The sequence below is a fragment of the Peromyscus leucopus genome, chromosome X, assembly GCF_004664715.2.
Source record: "Peromyscus leucopus breed LL Stock chromosome X, UCI_PerLeu_2.1, whole genome shotgun sequence".
Taxonomy (NCBI): Eukaryota; Metazoa; Chordata; class Mammalia; order Rodentia; family Cricetidae; genus Peromyscus; species Peromyscus leucopus.
The window spans coordinates 20,342,059-20,356,978 of NC_051083.1; the positions used below are offsets into that span (position 1 = coordinate 20,342,059).

Sequence of the window (14,920 nt, forward strand, 5' to 3'; positions counted from 1 at the left end):
CAAGTGTAGCCCCAAGGTTACTCTTTGTGTGGAAGAGGACCACTGGAGATGGAGCATAACCAGAACTCTGTGATATGATTTGATTAACCTCGGACATGTAGTAAAGATACCTAGAAGTGCTGGATGTCATCAGAAATGGAAGGAGAAAGGATTCAGACCACAGGGTGTTCCATTTGTTCTTAGCCTCCACATGTTAGAGGTGGGCCTCTTTGAATGAATGATTCACCTATTAGGGGACTCAATGAACAAGCATCAGTATCCCCTACCCTAAGCATAGATACTCTTTTTCACTTTCTTTTATCCTTAGTGGTTCAGGAAAAGATAGGGCTTTTATTTTTGACCCTTTATGACTGCACATATTTGTTAGATACAATTTACTATTTCCAGGATAATTGTATATTGGCCCATCATCTTATGTGTTTAATATTGTATGTGATGAGAATGTTCAAAATCTTCTAAGGGTTTGGATATATACAGCACCAATTTTTAACAATAGCCACCTTACTGTGCATTGGAATATTAGAACTTGTTCTCTTAACTATAACTTTGTACCCATTGATCACTCTCTAACCATAACTTTGTATCCTTTGATCAGCCTCTCTGTATCACACCTTCTCAAGAGTATGTCTTTGTGTAATTTTTTTTGTGGTGCTAAGAATAGAACCCAGCACCTCAATATCTGTTAGGCAAATGTTCTACCTCTGAGCTATAGTCCCAGACTTATCTTTATATAAATTTAATCCTCGTTTTCTTGCTTGTCCTTCAGTACTTCACCATTCACGAGAGATTTAAACTTGTTCTTATGGCTCCCATGGTCTTTCCCTTCTCACTTTTTTTCCCTTTCTTTCCTTTGTACCCCTAGTATGCCTATGCCCTGGCCAACTTCATTCAGTCTCAAGGCATCAGCTCCCTGAAGGTGTGGACTAGCCATATGAAGAGGACCATTCAGACTGCTGAGGCCCTAGGTGTCCCCTATGAACAGTGGAAAGCCCTGAATGAGATTGATGCGGTAAGATGGAAAGGGTTAATGTCCTGGCATGTATGTATGGAGGTGGTAATTAATTCTAAGATTATCTCACGGGTTACCTCTATTCCAGGGAGCTAATTAGTTCATCAAACCTTGTTTTGTGTTTTGTCAACCAGCCATGTATAAGAGAGCATTTTGTGTCTTGGAGATCTTGTGAAGTTCAGCATGGGATTGGCCTGTGGGGACGTCTGTGGGGCATTTTCATGATTTTCAATTTATATAGTGGGGCCAGCTCACATGGCAGTATCATCCCTACACAGGTAGATCTGGGCTGTATAAGAAAGGCATATTAATGTGAGCCTAAAGGCAACAAGCAAGTAATCATGTTTCCTCCATGGTTCTTGCCTCTGTTCCTGCTTGAGTTCTTGCCCTGACTTCCCTTGATGATGGACTGTCATCCTACCCCAAATGCTTTTGGTCATGATTTATCATGGCAAGAGAACCAAATAGACAACTTAGATAAGGTAGTTGTTATTTTCTACATTTTGCAGATGAGGAAAATGAAAGTCAGAGAGGTTAAACATGTTGCCTAAAATCAAAATAAGAAGGCAATTGTCATTTCCATAGGCAAAAGCCTCACAATAAGCCTCAGAATAGAAGCTTAAAACAGTCTAAAAGGATCTTTGTGCACTTTATTTCCTGTGAGTAATGTCCATTCAGAAAGCCTGATACTGCAGAGCTGTTTGTAATTTGTAAGTGTTCTATTCCCTGTCCCTGAAGGAAGCCTGGTAGATAGTCCAAAATGACAACAGCCGAGTCTGGTGACCCCAGGCACCAAACAAACAGAGTTTAATTAAAACTCACACACTTTGAAGGAAATGTCAGAAACAATATCACTTTTTACCACCAGCACCAGCAGCCTTGCCTATGGGGATTTCTCAGTAGACTTGGAAGCTCTCAGAATTTATCTTCCTAGACCCACTCTGAAACCATTAAAAATTTCCTAGTTTTTGCCTTCTGAAGTATCTGTGGATAGATTTTTCCCAGAGATATTAAAATAGAGGGCAGGACAGGAAGGTTAAGGAAGGCTATCCAATGGGAGAGTTGTACTGTAACGTGTACTTGCATACAGAGTTTCAGACATCTGCCACAAGTATGCTTACAGGTATACACATGCACTTCACAGTCACAGCAACCCTCTTCTGCCAATCATGTCTGCACCATATATGCACACACATCTAGAAATAAATAGAGGCACATCATATACATATATGCATTTCATACGGATACAGATGAGCAAGCCATTGACATGTACACAGCACTAATACATAGCTTCAGGCATAGTACCCAAATTCATAGATGTCAGACATAGTCACACAGATATAAATATATAGCAGAAATATAATGCAGAATGCACATATTCATGGATATATGCCAACAATACACATGAAGACACATGCCACAGAATCACCCACATGGCATATTCTCAGATACTTAGACACTCTGTACATACACACAGAGAATACAAGTGCACTACATATGCAAAAATAGATATACAATATATACACAAACACAAGGCTTTGAACATATCTCAAGCACACTGATGTGTTTATCTAATTATCAATAAAAAAATCAGGAGTCAGATATCGGGGTAAGAACTTGAGTGATCAGAGAAGCAGAGAAGCCACCAGTCACCTCCTCTCTCCTCAGTTCCTCCATCCAAAAGGCCTGAGATCCTCTCTCAGCCCCACCTTACTACTTCCTGTCTCCTCTCTGTCCTCAGTTGAAGACCTCCCTGGTTAATTTGGTCAGCTAGTGGCTAGCTCCGCCCTCTGACTCAAAGCAAACTTTATCATCAGAATGCGATCACAATATTACACAACAGCACACATAATAAGCATGCTGCACATGCTTACAAACACAGTAGCAAGTCCCTATTGTATACATTCCTATATATAATGTACACATACAGAACTGTTGAGGCAATCATAGGAAAATACCATATACTCAGTCTGAACACACCCTTCCATTTGTCTTCACACACACATGCCAACACACCTCACAGGCAACAGGTACAACTCAAGAGCTACACTCACAGAAACCCAGGTGTTATATTATTCTATAATCATTGGTCTATGAACTGTGTGAAAAGCTATGTGGATTTCCCTTGGTGATTATATTGTTCACAAATACTTTTTAATAGGGTGTCTGTGAGGAGATGACCTATGAAGAAATCCAAGAACACTACCCTGAAGAATTTGCACTACGGGACCAAGATAAATATCGTTACCGCTATCCAAAGGGAGAGGTAAAGTTGAAGGGGTGGTCTCACTCCTAGGATTCTTCCCTGTATCTTCATTCCAATTGCCAGAGTTTTGTAAATAGCTTTAGAAACAAGGCAAAGCATGTTTTCAGTAGCTGCCACTGGTCAACGTACATGATCATCTGATCCTTAGTGGTTAGGCAACCTAGCTCTCTTCTTTTAAAAAATTCATTCATTCATTCATTCATTCATTCATTCATTCATTCAGTGTGTGCGTGCATGCATGCCATGCCCTGTGTACTTGTGAAGGTCAGAGAACCCATGGGACTCAATTCTCTCCTTCTACCATGTGATCCTGAGCATCAAACTCAGGTCGTCAGGCTCAGTGACAGTTGCTATGTATGACCTGCTACTCCTTTTTTTTTTTTAAAGCTTATAGGTATTATGTACTTGTAGAAGAATACACTTTATCCAATGCCTTGTATTTGTCATGTCCTCATTGGACAACTTGAAGTAGCTCAATATACTCTAATTCTGTAATATTTTATTGCCAACTTGCCTAAAGTTCCAGGCTCTCTCAGCAGTTGGCAAGGAACAAAAGCTATTAGTTTAATCAACTTCTTGGCTACCATGTGAGCCAGACCATAATTTTCCTGTCTCTATATGAGATGAATGCTTATTGCTTTCAGTACAGCCTCTACTTAGCCAGTTCTGCATTTTAATTTATTATTAGTCATACTCCATCTCTGATCCAAAACCCTATGAACAGTTATCTGAAAATAAGGACATCTGGGAAGATGAAACAGTAGATGTTATGTTCAGTCACAAATTACTTTAATATTTTCATCTTCATTCTCAGAAGGGACTTTATTAAGTTAATGTTAATTTGTTCTCATTTCCTTTATATATATTTTAGGCTGTGTTATTAGAGGCATACAAATTAAAAGCAGTGTTGTCTTCTCACTGAATTACATATTTTTATTAAGAATGACTTAGCTATTTTTCCCTTACTAATGCTATTTACCTAACACAAATCTAGCTCTACATGGTATCTTCTAACCATTTTCTGAGTTCATCTTTATTTATTCACTTTCAACTTCTCTGAGTACTTTTATTTATGTCTCTTATAAGCAGTTTATAGTTGAATTTTGTTGTTTTTAATCCAAACTGAAATATGTCTTTTGAATACTAAGCGTGGTACATATATTTTTCTTGGTATTACTGACTTTTTAACATTTGTTTCTATTGTCTTGAACTTTCTATGCTTACTTTATTTTTCTCTTGCTTTCCTTAGGATTGAGTTTTTCATCAGTATGTGTTATAATCTGTTTCCAGATTCTTATGGAGGTTACGCTAACTTTAAAAAAAATCCATCATGGTTCTTTCTGTTTTTGAAGATATCCCACTAAGGGTATGAGGTCAAAATATTGTACTTTAAAGTCACTCCGAATAATCTGTTGTGTATTGCTATACAATCAACTTGAACATTTAACTTTTTATATTTCTTTTTTAATTAATTTTTTCATATAATATATTTTGATTATGTTTCCCCCTCCTACAACTCCTCCCGGATCCTCCCTACCTTCCCTCTTGCCCAACTTTATGTTGTTCATTCTATCTCTCTCCTCTCTGTCTCTTTCAGAAAAAAAAAAACACAATGAAAATCAAACAAAAAACCAGTAAGACAGAAAATGCCAAAACAAAACAAAAAGCTCACAAAAACAAAACAAATAAAACATGGAGTTAATTTTGCATTGGCCAGCTACTCTTGAGCATAGGGTCTGCTCCGAAGTGTGCTTGATATACCAGTGACAATACATTGGAGAAAATTGATTTTCGATTTTGCCCGTGGGTATCAGTTGCAAATAGCTTCTTGGTTAGGGGGTGGGACTCCGTGTCCACTTCCTCCTCTCAGTGCTGAGACCCTGAGTGACTTGAATCCATGTAGGTCTTGTGCATGCTACCATAGATTGATATGTGCATCAGTCCTGTTGTATCTGGGAGACACTATTTTCTGGAAGTCATCCATCACCCCTGACTCTTAACAATCTCTCTGCCTCCTCTTCAACATAAGATCCCTGAGTCTTGAAGGGAGGGGTTTGATGAAGACATCCCATTGAGGATTGAGTGTTCCAAAGTTTCTCACACCCACACATTGTCCAGTTGTGGGTCTCTGTGTTTATTTCCATCTACTACAAGAGGAAGCGTCTCTGATGAGAGTTGAATGAGGCACTGATCTATGAGTATAGCAATATGTCACTAGGAGTCATTTATAGTTATGCCCCTTTAGCAGAATAATAGTGTTAGATTTTTTATCCCATAGGCCAATGACCTATCTAGTGTCAGGTTCTTGGACACTTTAGCAGTGTCAGGTATAGGTTTCATCTCATAGAATTAGGCTTAAATGCAATTAAAAACTGGTTTGTTATTCCCCTAATGTTTGTGCCACCATTGCACTAGTATATCTTGCGGGTAGGTCACTGTTATAAGGCACAGGTTTTGTAGCTGAATAACATTGACAGTTACCTTTCTCCTCTGGTAGTGGGCAGAGTACCTTCCAGCACCATGAATGCTAGTCAGTAGGGGTAAAGCTTAGTTGGGCACCAACTCAACTTCTCTGTGTTTGATGACATAAGTAAGTTTTGTTTTCAGAAATAGGGCCTTACTATCAGATTGTAGAGAAAAATCAATAGCCTGCATTGTTTTGTGGCCTTCTGTGGGACCCCTTTGGCCAATGATTCAACAAGATGTAACCCATTCCTGGGACTGGAGTTTTTACTTGGTAACATAAGATGTCTAATTGGGACATTGTCTCTCTTATTATACGGCGACTCCATTTAAATTCCTTTCATGTATGTGTATATTTTAGGAAGCTTCTACAGTAGAAGGGTTCCATGTGGCTTTTCAAAAGGCCTTTATAGTTAGTTGTCCCTCCCCATATTCCCTCCTTTACCCTACTCTCTCATACCCCTCCCCAAGGAAGAGGAAATAGAACATAGTGTTAGGGAGACACAAAGGTGAAACTAGAATAGGAGCAATTAGTATTTGAATATACATGACTAATGATCTAAAAACCAATGTCTCTGCTATCCGCCTAAGTAGTATAGGATCTTTCAAGCTTCAGTAACTTCCTCTCCTTACTTATGTGTCTTATATTTTCATGTAGCCTCAATCTCTTAATCCCTGCTGTCATTGTAACTGTTATTATTACTTTATAAGTCATTTAACTAAATATTTACTGATCCTTTGATCATTTTTGCTTCTATCTCAAGTTCCATTTTTCCATTTTGTTATGGAAGTTTCTCTACTGAAATTCTGTCATTAGTACTTTCACCCTTCATATTATCTAAAACTATCTTGGGAGTGGATCCTCAATCCTCAATGTTAATTGGTTACATATGAAACTCCCAGTTGATTATCATTTTCTCAGCACTTTAAAGATATTTCTCTCATTGTTTTATTGTTTCCAGTATGGCTAAGAAATTGTTCAGTTTCATTATTGTTTCTTTGCTCATTGGCTAAGTGAAAAAAAGCCTTTATATCTTTGTTACCTTTAAGCTTCACTCTTCTATGTCTAGATACTTACTTGATTTACCCTCCCCACCTCCTCCCCTCACTTCCCTTCATCTCTCTCCCCTCCTCTCCTTTCATCTCCTCTTCTTTCTCCCCTTTTCTTCTCCTTTCCTTCCCACTCTCCCCTCCACTTCTCTCCTCTATTTCCTTAGTTCCCCTTTTCCTTTCCACTCTCCTCCCCTCTCCTCAACATCCCTCCACTCCTTCCTTTTTCTTTCTCTCTTTCTTTCTTTCTTTCTTTCTTTCTTTCTTTCTTTCTTTCTTTCTTTCTCTCTTTCTTTCTTTCTCTCTTTCTTTCTTCTTTTCTGGTACTGAGGTTACAAAACTTCCTACATGTTCTTTATGCCAGCAGCCTTTTAAAATAAATTGTTACAGGAAGCTTTTCATGTTTTCCCATCAGAATCAGAGAGGCAGATACATTTTCTTACTATTTCCCTTTTTCCTGTAGATGGACTTTTTCTATTTAAACTTTTACTGAGGCTATAATATCGAGAACTATGGGGGTCTGGGAAGAATCTACAACCAGCTGATAATTTAATCCTTGATGAAAAGAAACGAATCTATGTACATGAAACTCCTTAGTCCATACACTTTATTCTTCTGTGTCAGTTCTCTCTCTACACAGCTTCTATTCTGCTCTCATGCCTAGCTCCTTTCTTGCCTGATTTCTCTCTACATTTATGTGCTGTCCCCTCTATGTTCTATCGTAATTCTCTCATCTTAGTTCTGTCCCTTGTAGGTTCTCATCCATCTAGTTCTTTCCCATTTTAGCTCTTCTCTCATCTCCTTCTTTCTCATCTTGATCTTCTTCATCTTGTTCTTCCCCATCTGGCTCTCCTTCATCTTCCATCTCGTTCCTCTAGTACTCTCTTCTAGCCCTTCAATCTAGTTCCTCTCCAGTTCTTACCTATCTAGTTCTTCCATTCTCTTTTGTCTTCTTCATCTCATCTTCAAGTTCTATATGTCAAATCCTCCTCTAAGTGTCCTTATACCTCTCTGTTCTCCATCCTCAAGTTCTCTAAGCTATTCAGCTATAAACTCAAGCAATAGCAATCCTCTGGCAGAGCAAGGTCACCAGGCTTGAATTCTTACAGGGTCATAAAGGCAGATAAGAGTTTTCCTCAGGCAATAACCACCAGGCTTTCTTTTACCACCCCATAGGGGAGTGGTAAAGGAGGAGGTCAACTGAGAACTAATGATCGGTTAGTATATCAAGAGGGGAATTTATGTGCTCAGTCTACATCCCTGGAAGTGGTTAGGTAAGAAGTCAGGAGTCTATAATGTTAGTAAGGCTGTATAAGAAAGGAGGGTCTCACCTTAAATTGCACAAGAAATAAAGCTATTGCCTGACCTAGGAAACAGGCACTTTCCACAAGGGTGTTACCTTAGTTTAGGAAATCGTTTGGCCTTGGATGCTTGATAGGTATTTTAGATAAATACACTGTTAGGAGTTCTTGGAACCACACAAGCATACAAGAAAATCATTGTGGGAATCGGACAATATCTATACAAAAGCTAAAATATCACCAAGACTTCTTAAGCCATGGCTTGACCTTAGTAGTAGCTTTTGTGATAATAGCCGAAGTCCATTACATTTTCCTGCGGCTTGCATCAATATAAGGATTTGTCCTCAGAGAGTCTCAGATTTGTGTTGAGTCCCAACTCCTAGCTTAACTGCTATTTCTATAAGGTTTTTGAAATCCCAGCTTCTTGTTAATGAGATTGCCAAATATCCCAGTAGAGCTGTGGCGTCTACACCCACTTATTTTGTTTTCATTTTGGAATACTACAGGTCAGAATTTTCCTTATTTTTTGAAATTCCAGTTGTACAGTTAAGTACACATTTCATAGTGAGGGGTATAGTGTTGTCTTTTAGCCCACACTTATTGATTGGTTCATTTAATAGACAAGAAACTAAAACCCTAGGAAACAAGTGATTTGCCTTAGTCATACTGTTGGGTCAACAATTCAACTGGCTCCCAAACCAAGTTTTTTTCTCTGGGTAAATATGCTTCACCCCCACTCCCACTTCTCACCAAGTATTTCTTTTTTGTTTAGTCCTATGAGGATCTGGTTCAGCGTCTTGAGCCAGTTATAATGGAGCTAGAACGACAAGAAAATGTACTAGTGATCTGTCACCAGGCTGTCATGCGATGTCTCCTGGCATACTTCCTGGATAAAAGTTCAGGTAACACTCCACCCCACCCCACCCCCCACCCCCGTTCCTGGGTGAAGAGCTGGATATGATTTGAGATGCTGATGTCAGCAATTAGGAGTTTATATCTTAGTGGTTAAAAGCACAATATTTAAAACAAGGATATCTAGGTTCAGGCTTGTTACACGTGTCTGTGCTACCTTCAGTAAGTACTGTTATCCCACCCCCCACCAGCCTGTTTTCTCAACTATAAAATGGAAAGAATTAATGGTAAAATTGAAATAAACATGTTAAAAGCCAATAACAGATGATGCATTTATGGGCTATATTGCCATTATTAGTATACTCTTAGCTAATCTGTAGAATCTGCATACTGAAAGCCAGCAGAAACAGTCTGCCACAGCTTCACATGCTGAGCCAGTATGTCTCTGAAGCACACTCAGGAATAATTTCTCCAAGATAGCAGTGTCTATAATTTAATTTTTTCAAGTGGTAATTTATTTTTAAAAACTATCTAGACCCTGTATTTATGAAAGTATGTATACACAGACTTTATATATTGCTGTACATATATATACACAGACTACTTATGCTATGCTGTCATACATATATACACAGGCTTCATATACTGCCATATGTGTATATATATATATATATATATATATATATATATATTATATATGTACACACACACACTAAGACTTCATATATTACCATACAGACTTCATATATAGCCATATGTGTGTGTGTGTGTGTGTGTGTGTGTGTGTGTGTGTGTGTGTGTAGAGAGAGAGAGACTATATATGCTGCCATACATATGTATACACAGACTTCAAATCCTGCCATATATATGTATACAAAGTATATATATATACTACATCTAATTCTCAGGTGGCTTGGTACCACCTTCATATGACAATCCATTTCTAATGTGGATGCTGAAATGTTGGCATATCCAAAATATTTTGAAAATATTTGGGAGCAATGCTAAATGCTATTTTTTAATGCCTACAGTGTCCCAAACTCTTGAGTCAATTCTGTTATGCTAATTTCAAAATAAGGAATATGTAAACTATGGAATAATTCAAGATTGGAATCCAAGGAACTTGAGAACTTGACATTGGATAAGTCCTATTTTCTACCTGGTCTTCAACATCCTCCCTTAAAAATGTCCTTACTTGAAATAGGTGATGGACAATGTGATGGAGGTCCTTTTAGTCTTAGAATTCTGATATGTTTACATCTCTGCTTTTCAGAGCATTTCTTTGAGATTGTGAGCACTGTTCCCATTGCTCAGATGAGAAAACCAAGGCTTGGAGCAGTGAAATGACTTGCCCAAGTTCATGGTATAGGAGTTAATTCCAGATGCTTATCAGAGGCCCTGCCCTCTCAAATATACACAGGGGCCTTGCAGTTACTTCCCAATGTCTCCATTTCTTACCATCTTTCACACAGAGGCCATTCTAGCTGCTCACTTCTCCTGGGAGCAAGGTTACACAGAGCTAGGCAGATAGTTTTACCCTTAGTCAGGAGAGAGATAAAGAATGCGCAGAGAAATTATATGAGTTAGAATGCATACCCGCAGACTGCAGGGCTAGGGCATCTTCAGATTGTACCTAATCTAATCTTGTTCTGTAAAATGGGGACACTGAGGGCCAGAGAGAGGAGACAGTGGTAGAGCTGGGTCAGAGACTGTAGATAAGTTACTTCTGTTCTCCAAAGCTGTTTGTTCATATGGAAAGTAACAGTGGACAGGACTCAGATCATCAATGAGGGTACAGTGTGGTCATACACACAAAAAATGTTGCTGGCCCAGAGCTTAATTATAATGATTGACAGTGAGGAGGAAGAGAGTCAATTTCCAGGAAAATGCCCTCTTTTGATATAGCAGGAGATTGAGAGGATGGTGGCATGCTTTAAAGCCTATACTTAACCTAAGGGACAAGAAGTCATTTCCAGAGATGGTACTCCAGCTAAACAAGGGAAGTAAGGATATGTAATGCAGCCTGGAGAGTGGTGAGGGGGATATCAAGACAAAGTGCCCCAAAAGGTGGACATCCCCAGTACTCTGTGAGGCTCTCCATGGTGGCAGTTAGAAACTCCAAGGGCAGAGTAGGCATCTTGTCTTCAGAGTACCCTTCCTAGCCATGGTACATTTCCCCTTGAAGCCCATTTCCTTATCTATGGAATGAGCCAGATCACCCTTCCTTTCTGTCTGTCTGAAAAGTAGAAACACTGGTCTTGAAAGGAAATTGTACATAAATGTTCAGAGTCACTTTCTGCGTAATCGTCAATAACAGGAAACCAGTGAATCACAGTTATTGTCTATAAACAAGTTGTAGGAATCGCACAGAGAAAGAGGGAGAGACAAAGACAGGGAGACAGATGGGAAGTGGGGGTTGCTGCCTGAGCTGGAGGAAAGAGTATAGGAGTAGTCAACTAGTACATGTGCCTCTGCCACAGAAGTAGTACTTAGAAAGGTGTCAGATTTGTGGACTCTGCTGGGGGTAGAGGGTGTAAAGAGGCTGTGGAAAGGCGGCCTAGGGCAGGAGGGAGGCTTGTTTTCATCTCCTGCTGATTCTGAGTAAAGAATTGAGGCCCCTAGGTGGGTACCTAGCCGTACCATGGGACTCACACTCTGTCCACCTTTCCCAAGGCTGTCTTTCTCCTGTTTCCAGGCAGCTAGGTTGCTCTCTTTTGCCCTGCTTAGCTTGCTCTTGTGACTACCCACCCTATAGAATACCAGCTGTAAGTCTGTACTGGGACTCAAGTAGGAAGCAGAGGTAGAAGAAGGAGCACCCAGCAGCCTGGATGTGGTCCTCTGCCCAGTACTGCGCCTCTCAAGGCTGTTTCTTCCTCCTTTCCAGATGAGCTGCCCTATCTCAAGTGTCCTCTGCACACAGTGCTCAAACTCACACCTGTGGCTTATGGTAAGTACCCTCACTCTCATCTAAGGAAGGGCACATAGAAGCCAGGACCATGCCTCCAGTGCCTACCATTTGCTCTAGAAGGTGCCTGGGTGAGGTTCCCTAGGTGGCTGGCAGGATGTCCTGGTAAAGGTGCAGCTGGTGACAGTAGGGTAAGAGGGAAGGAGGAGGCTAGCATCCAGATCCAGAGCCTGGTTCTTTCTGTCTCTGCTTGGGTACTGAGTACAGAACATTGTTCTATCTGTGTCCCCAACAGATACCTCAGGAAAATTATAGGATGGGGCCATATCGAAGAATGGGGGCATTAGTTACTTATGAAAGGTTCCTAAGCAAGGAAAGGAAATCAAATGTAGTCCAGGATGTGAACAGGATAAAAGGACCAACTGAGACCTGTGATAGGGTAGTCTACAGGAATGGTGCTGAAGGGGTTACCACTGAACAGTGGAGCTCCTGTGTCAGCCCCACGCACCTTCTTCTGCGGGTTCCCGAGAACTTCCCAGGAGTCACAACTTTAGTATTGCTATAATTGTCTTCTGAATAAACCTTGCCTGGGTTTAAGTACCCAGTACCACAGCCTAGGGCTCTTCCACTTAGCATGGCTTGGAGGACTCACAGGACTCTGTCAGTCATACATGGATTAAGACCACTGGCTTATAGGTCGCAGAAGTTGGGGGAGATCATAAAGATCATCTCCTCTCATTTCTTTCCCCATATACAAATGAGCAATCGAAGCCAAGCAAACAGACACACAAAGAACTGGGCTTTGGCCCCGAAATCTTTCCCACACATCCTACAGCTCCTCTGAACTCCCCTGTCTTCAGGGGAGATATAATCTAGGGCAGTGGTTCTCAACCTTCCTAATGCTGTGACCCTTTAATACAGTTCCTCATGTTGTGGTGACCTCCAACCATAAAATTATTGTCACTACTTCATAACTAATTTTGCTACTGTTATGAATCGTAATGTCAATACCTGATATTCAGGATCCTGATATGCAACCCCCCAAAAGGTCGTGACCCATAGATTGAGAACTGCTGATCTAGAGAGTATGGGCCTGGGGTGTGGGCAGTGATGACGGGAAAGGGGAAAATAACACCTTAGGGAAGACCTGTGCTTATCCTGAGTGTTGATGGACACATGAGTTCTTCTTTTCTGAGGCTGCAGAGTGGAGTCCATCTACCTGAATGTGGAAGCTGTGAACACACACCGGGACAAGCCTGAGGTAGGTGGAGTACTCTGTACCCAAGCTGGCTATTAACAAGGTACATTCTGAAAATACCCTCACACATGGAAAGGCTGTCTGCAGCCCCAGACATCCCAGATGTTTCAAATCAATCAGCACTCAGAAATGGCAAGAACCATAGTCTAGGCCTATAGAGACCCAGCCAAGGCTGTGACAATCCCTGCTAAACAGGCCTCAGGCATGATTCCCCAGGCATGCCTAAGGAGAGTACCAGGACCCATCCCCTGCTGAAAGAGGGATGCCTGGCAGTGAGGACAAGAGACAAGGCAGGAACTGGGACCCTATACCTCCTACTAACCCTGGGCTCTCTCCTTAGAATGTGGACATCACCCGTGAACCTGAGGAAGCCCTGGACACTGTCCCTGCCCATTACTGAATCCTTTCCAAGTGGTCAGATTGCCTCTGTCCTCGTTGCTTTCCTCCTGTAGGAACTGCTGCCCTTGTTCTCCCTAAGCAGACTCTGGCTTTGTCCTGAGAGTGCCCTACCTCCAGTGAAGAAGTCCGTAGCAGCTCCCAAACAAGTCTCAATTCCTAAGGAGCCTACTTAGTCGTGGACAAAGTTCTTCTTAAATAACTATTTTCTAATGAATAAAGACATGTCTTACTACCTATAGGACAGGAAGAGGCTATATGGCTTCTCCCATTGTTCTGAAGAGCTTGATTCTAACCCAACTCTGGTACTGTTGGTGAAGAATGGGTGAGGACGTCTGAGATCAAAGAGTCCTGGGGTAGCACTTCTCAAAGATGAAAAAGATAGGTCCTTGTGAGTTCCTGTTGGTTTTGTCCCTTGGCAGTCAAAGTACTCAGGGACAAGATGTATTCATCATTATACTCAGAGAAGAATCTAGCTCTTGGGCGAAGAGCTTCAGTCTCCTCCAACTCTTGCTACTATCCTGAATAATTTCATTGCCTATGTTAATGATGCCATTAACACCCTCTCTCCCTCCTAGGCATGTGACCCCCTCAACTTCAGTGGTTATCTGTTTTCATTTGTGGGATCCTCTCTCTGGGCTAACTTACTAGCTGGAAGCTTCCAGTTCATTCAAGTCTGTAAAATTTTATCATCCTTAAGACTTTAGCAGTATGCCTCCACACCATAGGCATTCATGTAGTATTTCCTAAATGAACAATATCTGCCCTGGTTCATCAGTATGTTCCTTTTGAGCTCTCCTTTGTCTCCTAGTTCTTTAGTCTCTCAATATTCTTGTAATCCCTAACCAACTTGGACCTACTTCTTCAGCCACTAGCCATACACTAATCATTATGGGCCAGGTTCTAGTGTCCGTGTGATAAACAGACTCATAACCTGGCTGCTGCCGCCTTTGTTCCCTAGTCCTTTCATCACAACCACCCAGTAAGAGCCAAGACTTGAATCATCCACACCTTTTTTTTTTCTTTCTGGGATCTACTAGGGTTGTAGATCACTACTTGAAACAGGTCTATTATCTACTCCTACAGCCACCCTTGAATCCTGTTCAAAGTCGGGGTCACCCTGTGTTTTCTGGCACTCTGTCCCTTTCCACTGTCTCATACTGCTTCAGTCAATTCCTGACTCTTACATATCAATCCCCTGCCTCTCATTTGGCTTTGTCCCTACAGTCCATTTTTATTTTTCTTTCCTATCCCAAGAGAATGTCTTCTTGCTCCCACGTCAACTCCTAATTCCTTCCCTTCTTACCCTCTATTCTTAGACAATTACACCAAGTTAATGTGAATTTACTATCCATAGCTCTTTCTGTTTGCATTCTACCTTGGGCTTTCCCCTTCTATATCTTTGCTCAAGCTATTATCC

At 40.8% G+C, this 14,920-nt stretch overlaps 1 protein-coding gene across 4 annotated transcripts in view; it reads left to right on the forward strand.

The window, feature by feature from the left end:
* Pfkfb1 (6-phosphofructo-2-kinase/fructose-2,6-biphosphatase 1) overlaps nt 1–14,437 on the forward strand; it is a 60,936-nt gene extending 46,499 nt beyond the window's left edge. For 3 of the 4 annotated variants that reach the window (XM_037199003.1, XM_028883455.2, XM_028883454.2), the window contains 6 exons: nt 863–1,009; nt 3,171–3,275; nt 8,862–8,991; nt 11,826–11,888; nt 13,043–13,107; nt 13,445–14,437. In XM_037199003.1, coding sequence (XP_037054898.1) covers nt 863–1,009; nt 3,171–3,275; nt 8,862–8,991; nt 11,826–11,888; nt 13,043–13,107; nt 13,445–13,504 — 570 coding nt within the window. In that variant the 3' untranslated portion in view covers nt 13,505–14,437. The remainder of the gene's footprint in view (nt 1–862; nt 1,010–3,170; nt 3,276–8,861; nt 8,992–11,825; nt 11,889–13,042; nt 13,108–13,444) is intronic. The other variant, XM_028883456.2, reaches the window with a different exon arrangement.
* Nucleotides 14,438–14,920: the final 483 nt, after the last annotated feature.